The sequence below is a fragment of the Palaemon carinicauda genome, chromosome 11, assembly GCF_036898095.1.
Source record: "Palaemon carinicauda isolate YSFRI2023 chromosome 11, ASM3689809v2, whole genome shotgun sequence".
Taxonomy (NCBI): Eukaryota; Metazoa; Arthropoda; class Malacostraca; order Decapoda; family Palaemonidae; genus Palaemon; species Palaemon carinicauda.
In genome coordinates, this window is record NC_090735.1 from 138,381,315 (window position 1) to 138,391,314 (window position 10,000).

At 32.1% G+C, this 10,000-nt stretch overlaps 1 protein-coding gene across 8 annotated transcripts in view; it reads left to right on the forward strand.

Moving 5' to 3' along the window:
• LOC137650235 (protein phosphatase 1 regulatory subunit 12A-like) overlaps positions 1-10,000 on the forward strand; it is a 271,399-nt gene that overhangs the window by 53,718 nt on the left and 207,681 nt on the right. For all 8 annotated transcript variants that reach the window (XM_068383498.1, XM_068383501.1, XM_068383502.1 and 5 more), the window contains exon 2: positions 7,099-7,229. In XM_068383498.1, coding sequence (XP_068239599.1) covers positions 7,099-7,229 — 131 coding nt within the window. The remainder of the gene's footprint in view (positions 1-7,098; positions 7,230-10,000) is intronic.

Here is a 10,000-nt window from a genome sequence, read left to right on the forward strand (position 1 = left end):
ATATATATATATATATATATATATATATATATATCTATCTATCTATCTATCTATCTATCTATCTATCTATCTATCTATCTATCTATCTATCTATCTATCTATCTATCTATCTATCTATCTATCTATCTATCTATCTATCTATCTATCTATCTATATCTATATCTATATCTATATCTATATCTATATCTATATCTATATCTATATTATCTATATCTATATCTATATCTATATCTATATCTATATCTATATCTATATCTATTATCTATATCTATATATATATATATATATATATATATATATATATATTACCGTTGTGGATTCTGAAGGATTATACAGAGCTGGGGTACTGTCGATCCCATGAATTTATATCAAGAATCTTGATAAGATGTCTTTTATTTCTGTAAAGATAGCGGTTGGTATTTCAGATAATGACTACTGACACTCCATGGGTGGATTGCTCATCGTCGGGAAGGCAGAAAATAGTTTGGGCATTTTTTTTTTTAGCTCAACTGAGCTATAAATATGATCGACTTTGTTCGCCTTCGGTACGTACGGCATGTCCGGCTTAAGATTAAAACTGCTCTTCCTCAGGAAGCTCGTAAGCAATCTTAATCAATTTTGGATCAAAGTTATCTTGAATTAAGTGGGGTTAGATTGTTTAAAATTGGTCCATGGTAGCCAATGTAAACTTCTTCGACTTCTTCTTTCCCGCTGTTATCCGTACTTTGAGGGTTCGGTTGCCTGTTGCGATCTCTCTATTGGCGATGGGCCTGACCTTTGCTTAAAAGCAAGACTACAAAGACATCGGCTGTCCTTTTAGTCGCTTTCTACGACACTCGGTACCTAACTTCTTTTAACTATTACAGATTATGAGGATATTGTCATAAAAATGTGGTAAAAATCATTATAAATATTAACAAGGACCTTATTTATAGGTGGTCAGATTTTTTCAAGTTGAGGAATTGAGACGATTTGGGGTATGCATTTTGCTCTTAAAATTTTTTAGAGAAATGTGTAATCTTATGTTCTTGGCTAGCTGGCTCCGGTAGTCGTCAAGAAATATATTGTTAATATTTTTTTTAATATTTTAAGAACTATTGATATAAAGGGAATTTTGTATTTGTAAGGATTTTAGCAGTCATTTATATTTAGGTATAACAATTTAATTCGATAGTTACGATGAGAGAGAGAGAGAGAGAGAGAGAGAGAGAGAGAGAGAGAGAGAGAGGAGAGAGAGAGAGAGAGAGAGAGAGAGAGAGAGAATTTTATGTAATCTCATTTCCCTTTTGTCTGCTTCTCTCATTTTTTTTCCTTCCTATCATATTTTACCAATTTCTATCTACCCTTCACCCAGCATATGCCTTTATTTTTTATGAGGGATACTATCTCTATGTTTGGACCAGATAAGCAGATTGTGAAGTGATTCATGTTAATGACTTGGTGTAGTGACTAAGTGGTACCGGACTTGATTATTGCTTGGAAATCTTGAATCTATATATATATATATATATATATATATATATATATATATATATATATATATATATATATATATATATGTATATACAGTATATATATATATATATATATATATATATATATATATATATATATATGTATGTATATACAGTATATATATATATATATATATATATATATATATATATATATATATATATATATATATATGTATATACAGTATATATATATATATATATATATATATATATATATATATATATATATATATATGTATGTATATATATATATATATATATATATATATATATATATATGTATGTATATACAGTATATATATATATATATATATATATATATATATATATATATATATATATATATATATATATATATATATATATATGTATGTACATACAGTATATATATATATATGTATGTACATACAGTATATATATATATATGTATGTATGTATGTACATACAGTATATATATATATGTATGTATGTATGTACATACAGTATATATATGTATGTATGTATGTACATACAGTATATATATGTATGTATGTATGTACATACAGTATATATATGTATGTATGTGTGTATATACAGTATATATATGTATGTATGTATATACAGTATATATATGTATGTATGTATATACAGTATATATATATATATATATATATATATATATATATATATATATATATATATATATATATATATATTAGTGTGTGTGTTTGTGTGTGAGTGTATTGGGCTACCGTCTTACTGGTGGGTTGTGTTTATTAAATGGTGCCAGCTTGAGATTAGTAGACTAGCTGAGAAACCGAAAAAAAGCTGAAGCCCTATGTGTGTGTATGTACGTACGTTTATATAATATACAACAAATGCTGGACGAAGGCCTCGGACATACCAATTCATGTCTGTGGTTTGGCGCCGATTTTCATCACAACGCTGGTCAGTGTGGATTGGAGATGACGAGAGATTTTTAGTCTGATTGCTCACAGCAAACCCACTTAGTATGGGTCTTTCACCACGTTAAGGTTTCCGTAATCAGAAACTGTGTATATGATGTTTAGGTTATTTATACACACGTGTGTGTGTATATATATATATATATATATATATATATATATATATATATATATATATATATATATATACATATATATATATGTGTGTGTGTATATATACGTATGTATGTGTATATATATGTATGTATGTGTATGTATGTGTATGTATATATATATATATATATATATATATATATATATATATATATATATATATATATATATATATATATATATATATATATATATATATATATATATATATAATTATTTAGTTTGTTTGCTAATGAGAAATTTACCCTGACTGGAAGTGTCACGGAGAAAATAAAGTCATCAGTCCCTGGCCTTTTTCACTTCCAACCTCAGAATGAAGGACCGTGGATGGTGATACATCACCGCCGCCGACTCCGTTGATTAGAATAGAAAAGTGGCCGGCCAGTCCTAGGATCCTTTTCGGTGATATTACGACGGCCATAAAACCTAGGGAAGCACCCACAGCCGGCATGATCAAAACGACACGGGTGGGATTTTGGGCGGGTGAGATTTCTATATCCTTTGGGAGAATTTCAAAGATTCTGTGATAGGTTTTTGTATCATCACACTATATAAATAAAATTGACATCTATGAATAGATATATGCTTTATCTTTTGAGTCATCACTGTCTTTCTGAACGAACGAGTAATTTTATCAGATTTTGTCTCTAGTATCTGTTCTCCGGCTATGTATAGTCTTCAGCTTTTCGTCGTCGTCATGATTTTGTTCTATCTTTAATTACTCGTATCTTTAGTCGATAAAATAGCATATTTAACGCATGGAACCATGATTCAGACTTTCTTAAACAAGATTACTGTTACTCTTATTCTTCGTTTTGATGTAGATATGTTTATTGTCGCTTCCAGTTATCAGATGATACTGCGAAGTCGATGATTTTATTTAAGTATTAGAACAATGTATTATTTAGTTATATATATATATATATATATATATATATATATATATATATATATATATATATATATATATATATATATATACATACATGTATATCTTGAACAACACAATGCACTGTTTTAATACTTCGTCGACATATAGAAATGAAATGGGTCTTTTACATTTGCCTTTAAATCGCTTCTGGGGTATGGGTAAGAGTCTCTCTCTCTCTCTCTCTCTCTCTCTCTCTCTCTCTCTCTCTCTCTCTCTCACTGCCGAGAGATAAACTCCCCTTTTTACAAGAGGGTGTTCTTTATCCTTCCCCCTCTTCTCCCCTCGTGCCAACTAAGACTGCCACAATCTCTCTCTCTCTCTCTCTCTCTCTCTCTCTCTCTCTCTCCAACCCCTTTGGCTCATGCGGCAGGTGCATGAACTTCGTCGTTTAAAGCCCACAGTACCATCTGTCCCATGAGACCTGCCAAGAGCGTTGACACCATGCACGTCTACTGTACCTCCTATCCATCTTCCCTAGCCCCCCCCCCCCCCCCTATCCCTCCTCCCTCTCCCCTCGCCCCCCCCTACTTCCAACCCCCCCCCCCCTACTTCCACCCCCCCCTCCTCCCACTTGTAAAAAATACCCTACTAGCTGTGTGCTGTTTTTAGCCTCCTGTTGTGCTATAATTGTCTCTCCAAATCTGTTTGTGAATTTTCCCCCTTTTCAACCACAAAGGCACTTCCTCACTGGGCGTAACTCCCCCTCCCCCTGAGGGTATATTCGTCAAGTTTTCAGTGTTATGATATTCATTTTTTTATATCAATGTCGTAATGAGATGTGGTGTTTGTTCTTCATTTCTTCAATAAATATTTTGGTCGTAACATCCCTTTTAACACATACACAATGTGTTAAAAGGGATGTTACGACCAAAATATCTATTGAAGAAATGAAGAACAAACACCACATCTCATTACGACATTGATATAAAAAAATGAATATCATAACACTGAAAACTTGACGAATATACCCTCAGGGGGAGGGGGAGTTACGCCCAGTGAGGAAGTGCCTTTGTGGTTGAAAAGGGGGAAAATTCACAAACAGATTTGGAGAGACAATTATAGCACAACAGGAGGCTAAAAACAGCACACAGCTAGTAGGGTATTTTATATATATATATATATATATATATATATATTATATATATATATATATATATATATATATATATATATATATATATATATATATATATATATAAATATATATATATATACTGATTTTTTTCCTAACTCTTAGGGGTGCCCTTTTAGCTCTGTAAAGTGTCCTACTCTAGCCTATCTGATTGATTGGACAAAATATTTCTAACTAATCAGCGACTAGGAAACTTTTCCGAGCTAAAAGGTCATCCCTACGAGTCGGCGCAAATGCGCCTCATTAAAATGAATTGAGTATAGTAAACAAGTTTAGTTGTGTAAATCTGCTGCATGGGCATCAGTGATTTCGTATTCGTCAAACATAGGTTGTTTTTCTCGGAGAATCAATGTAATTATAATGATAATACCGATTACCTAGACGTCGCCACTCCTGCATTCAGAAATTTTGTACGTCAACCAAGTTGATGAGATTGAATGCGGGAGGTAGATATACAAGAGAAATAAATCCGGGAAGAGGAATGTTAGTAATGCATAGGTAGATTTTTAGTAGGAAATTATTGTTTATTCGTTTATATACTATTACTTCAGACTCCCTTTTAGATCTTTAGTTTAATTTTAAGCCATTCTGGGAGAGCAATTACATTTAGAATTTCCATAAAAACAGTTCCAAGTTTTAATATACTTAACTGAATTCCCCTGCTTTACCTTGCCAAAATTATCTTCTTCCTTTCAAAGTCTTTGTTACGGTGTTGGTATCAGTATACAATGCGGCGACGAGGTGCGCATGCGTGAAAGAAAGATTTCGCCTAATGATAATATCTTGAGTGTCTTGCTCTTATGCATTCAAATTGACAGTTGATGAGGGGTTAATCTCTCTCTCTCTCTCTCTCTCTCTCTCTCTCTCTCTCTCTCTCTCTCTCTCTCTCTCTCTCTCTCTCTCTCTCTCTCTCTCAAGCTGTTAGATCTTACGGGTATAAGAAGAATCTTAATTATTTAAGCGAATTTTATGGAGGAGATACTCTAGAGTGACTTTGTAGTTTCTGCAGATCCATAGCTTTCAAGATTTCGTGTCGATGTTTCGTTTTCTATAGAATGCAGAATGGAAGAAAGGGTTTTGGTGGTGAAGTGGGGGAGGGTTTTGTTGGGGAAAGGGGATGGGCAGGGCTTTATAATTGCAAATATTAGAGTTTGGAGGTAATGCTGATATGCTTTTCTTAAGTTTCATACTGTTTTCTAAAGTGCAGTTAGTAAGGTTTTGTTGTTGTTCGGCCACTTTGTAAATAATTATGCCATTATGAGGATAATTATTACCTAGAAATATATAAGAAAAATGAGATGGCCTATATATGCTGTATGTTGGCACACACTTCAGTATAGTTGTGTATTGAAAGGAGTTTTACTTTCAAGTACATGATATTCAATAGATTTTATCTCTGGGAACTTGAACGTATTTTTTAAGATAGTTATCTAGTGTGACAATTAGACGATAACTTTTTGAGAATCTTATTCGGATAGGTTATGTGAATCCCTAATATACTTTATACTGTATTATTTCTTTATAATCAAATTCTAGCTTCGGTGAGGTTGTGTGTGCTATATCTTTTCATTAATTTCCTCAGTGACCCATCACTATAGATGAAATTTCATGCCATGAAAACTGGTATATTTTCCTTTTGGAAGTTTAGAACATGATTCATTGAGCCTTTTGATATATTTCATTTCATAATGAAGATGTTTGACTGAATTGTCTGTTTTTTCTAAACTTTTAAATCATGATTGGAAACTTTTTGCAACCATTGCTACCTAACATATGCTTCTACGACCAAATACTACTTTACCTTTTGTTATAGGTATATAGTATCGAATGGCCTTCGTGGCCCCATCGGCGGGCCATATGGCCTAAGTGACATAAAACTAACCCTGTTATGCCACCCCATAAGGTCGTGATTCAAAATAGGTCGCTTTAATTAACGTCTACGATGAAATAATTTGTTTATTTTAACATCTTATAATTTTCCTGTGCGTATTTTTTATATTTAAACTTTATTGAATTATTATGCATTTGTTCTAACATTGCCACAATTATTTTATGTATTTTACTTTTTGGTATATCCATTATTTTTATTTCGCATTTTACGTCGATTGAGGTATATTTCACTCTGGCCATCTTATATTTATATTGATTGTTATATATGTTATTTTGGGTAGTTTGTATTTTATTTAGGATATTTAAATTTTTATATTGACTATTCTTTGTTTTATATTGATCATTTTTTAATTTACATCGGCTAGTGTGTATTTTACTTTTGACTACTTTTGATTTTACATTGACAACAACAATATTAAACACTTCCTTATGTTTATTTGACATTGCAACATTACCTACTGTATATTTTGCAATAGCAAGAATATTTGCACACTGAGCTAACGTATGCATTCCACTATCTCTTCTTCACAGGCGTGTATAGATGATAACATCGACATGGTGGAGTTTTTGGTGAACCAGGGAGCGGACGTCAACCGGGCTGACATGGAAGGCTGGACCCCACTCCATGCCACCGCCTCCTGTGGCTTTATCAGTATAGCAAAGTGAGTTAAGTCTGCCTTTTGAATTGGGGTTTGCTTTGAGCAAGAACAGGGAACTGAATTTGTAGGATTTGCTTTAGGAAACTGGAGTTCTCTTTAGGCCGACGTATTGATCTTTTTCTCATTGATAGTTTATTTTGATTATTGGGTTTTAATTTATGTTCTTTTGGTGTTTTGCTTGTGTTTTAACCCGCGGATTTATATTGCTTATAGATTTTATTTTTTATTTTGCGCATTGATTTATTTTGTTCATTGAATTTTTATTTTATTTTGCTTTTAGATTTGTTTTGCTTACAGGTTTTTATTTTGCTTTCATTTTTTATTTTAAGTTTTTTTATTCTGCATTTAGAGCTTTTATTTTAGATATTAATTTACTTTTCTTATAGGTTTTTTATTTTGATTTTAGACCCTTTTTACTTTTTAATTTACTTTATTGTTATTTATTTGCTTTTAGACGTGATTCTTCTTTAAAATTCTTTATTTTGCATTTAGATTTTTTGTATTGATTTGCTCATTATTTTTTTTTATTTAGTTTATTGATTTTTATATTTGCTAATTAATGTTTTTGTATTATGCTTATAGCATTTTTATTTTCCTTATGTACCTTCTATTTTCCTTATTGATTTTTGCAGATTTTTTTTTATTTTTATTTTGTTTACTGACATTTTACTTTGTTTATAGATGTTTTGTTTTCCTTTTAGATTTTATTATTTTATTTTGTTTATTAATTTTCTAGTTTGCCTGGGAGGGAATGGACTTCATTTTATTGTTTTCCAATAGATATTGTAACTTACTGTGGGGAAAGATGATGATTCATAGTAGAATTTACTTCTGGGATTTTTGTCTATGAAAAAATTTAATTCATTCTTTAATTTTCCTAATTCTGAAGTTTTTATCCTCGCTGCAAAATTATGTACTATATATATATACATACACACACACACACACACACACACACACACACACACACACACACATATATATATATATATATATAAAAAATTATTCTATGAACAGTTTTGTCTGTGTGAGTTGATATATTAGATAAATGCTAAGTTCAGTATGATGGCCACCCTAGTTATCATCATAATTTCTTTTATATATTTTTTATTTTTATTGTTAAAGAAACCTTGGATAAAGAAGTAAATGATAAACTGCAAAATAGAGAGATAAAAATATAAATCATTTAGAATGGAATAAATAGATGTGCGCCAATTTAGAACATCCTTGCCTTTTTCCAGCCCGGCGCCGAATGAAGCAATAAAATAGAAGAATGTAAAAAGATGGGATGGATCCCGAGTTCAGAATCTATTAATCATCTGGTTGGAAAATCACTTGTTTAGGACGTGATGTTATTCGTAACCTAATTCGTTAAAGTTAACCATTACAGATGGTCAACTGTTAGTATCCTTTGAACATCCGGTCACTGTTTACTTTTATCCGGATATTCCAAGCTAGCTATTGAGATGTGTGAGTGGCTAAGATAGTCCATTGTAATTGGCTATGAAATTCCATTGTAATTGGCTAAGATATTCCGTTGTAATTGGCTAAGATATTCCGTTGTAATTGGCTAAGATAGCCCATTGTGATTGGCCAAGAGAGTCCATTTTAATTGGCCAAGAGAGTCCATTTTAATTGGCCAAGAGAGTCCATTTTAATTGGCTAAGAGAGTCCATTTTAATTGGCTAAGAGAGTCCATTGTAATTGGCTAAGAGAGTCCATTGTAATTGGCTGAGAGAGTCCATTGTAATTGGCTAAGAGAGTCCAATGTAATTGATTAAGAGAGTCCATTGTAATTGATTAAGATGTCCATTGTAATTGGCTAAGATAGTCTATTGAAATTGGCATTCTTAAATTTGAGCAAACTTTAACCAGAGGTAGTGATCATCAAGCGAGTTGATTGACTAAAATATTGGAGCAGATGCCGAAGCAGATTCATAAACAGTCGGTAGATTTGCTATCTATGAGAAATGTTAAAATGTTTGTTTCGAAGCTTTATTTGTCTTAAGAATTGGATATTCTGTATAATTAGATAAACACACTTAGTTGTCAATGGGCTGCTCCTTTGATATCCTTATCAGTAAAGGATTAATCCTCGAGACAGGAAGGATTTCTCACCTTAGAGTATCCTGTTTAAGCCAGAGAGAACAAAGACCTTTCATTGATTAGATGCATTTTCCCTTTGTTATTTCTTATGGTGTTCTTTCCTAAGTTTGTCACTGGTATTTCTATCCATCCCTCATGGAATAGATTTATCGTTCGCAGTTTGTTACCGCATAAAGTTGTGCATGCTCTTCGCACTCCCCGAGAGAGATTAGTTCACCCAAGTTTTAACTGGGCTCCACATGGCACTAGAAGAGCTGGAAGACCCATGCCTATGTGGCTGAGGACTGTGAAGCGTGAGGTAGATGATGATGAATGGAGAATTGTTGATTTAAAAGCTTAAGATTGTCTCTATCTTAAGCGAAATCTTGTAAAGGTCCTTTGGGTCAGTAGGCGTAGGAAGAGATGGCGATGATGATCGCTATAGTTATTAAATTAATTCTTATAAATACCCCTTTCAGTGTAGACAACTGCTACTTGTGTAGGATAATGAACTAACCAATATGTGTAATTTGGATGTCTTTTGAATTTGTTGGCTCAAGTAAGCCGGTTGTTGTTGAAAAGGCTATGGACATCAGACTAATAAATAGAAGAAAAAGCCGACATGTAAATATTTTTAATTCAGAAGGTACATTCTACGGTAGATTGAATGGTGCCCTCAGTCAGAGATA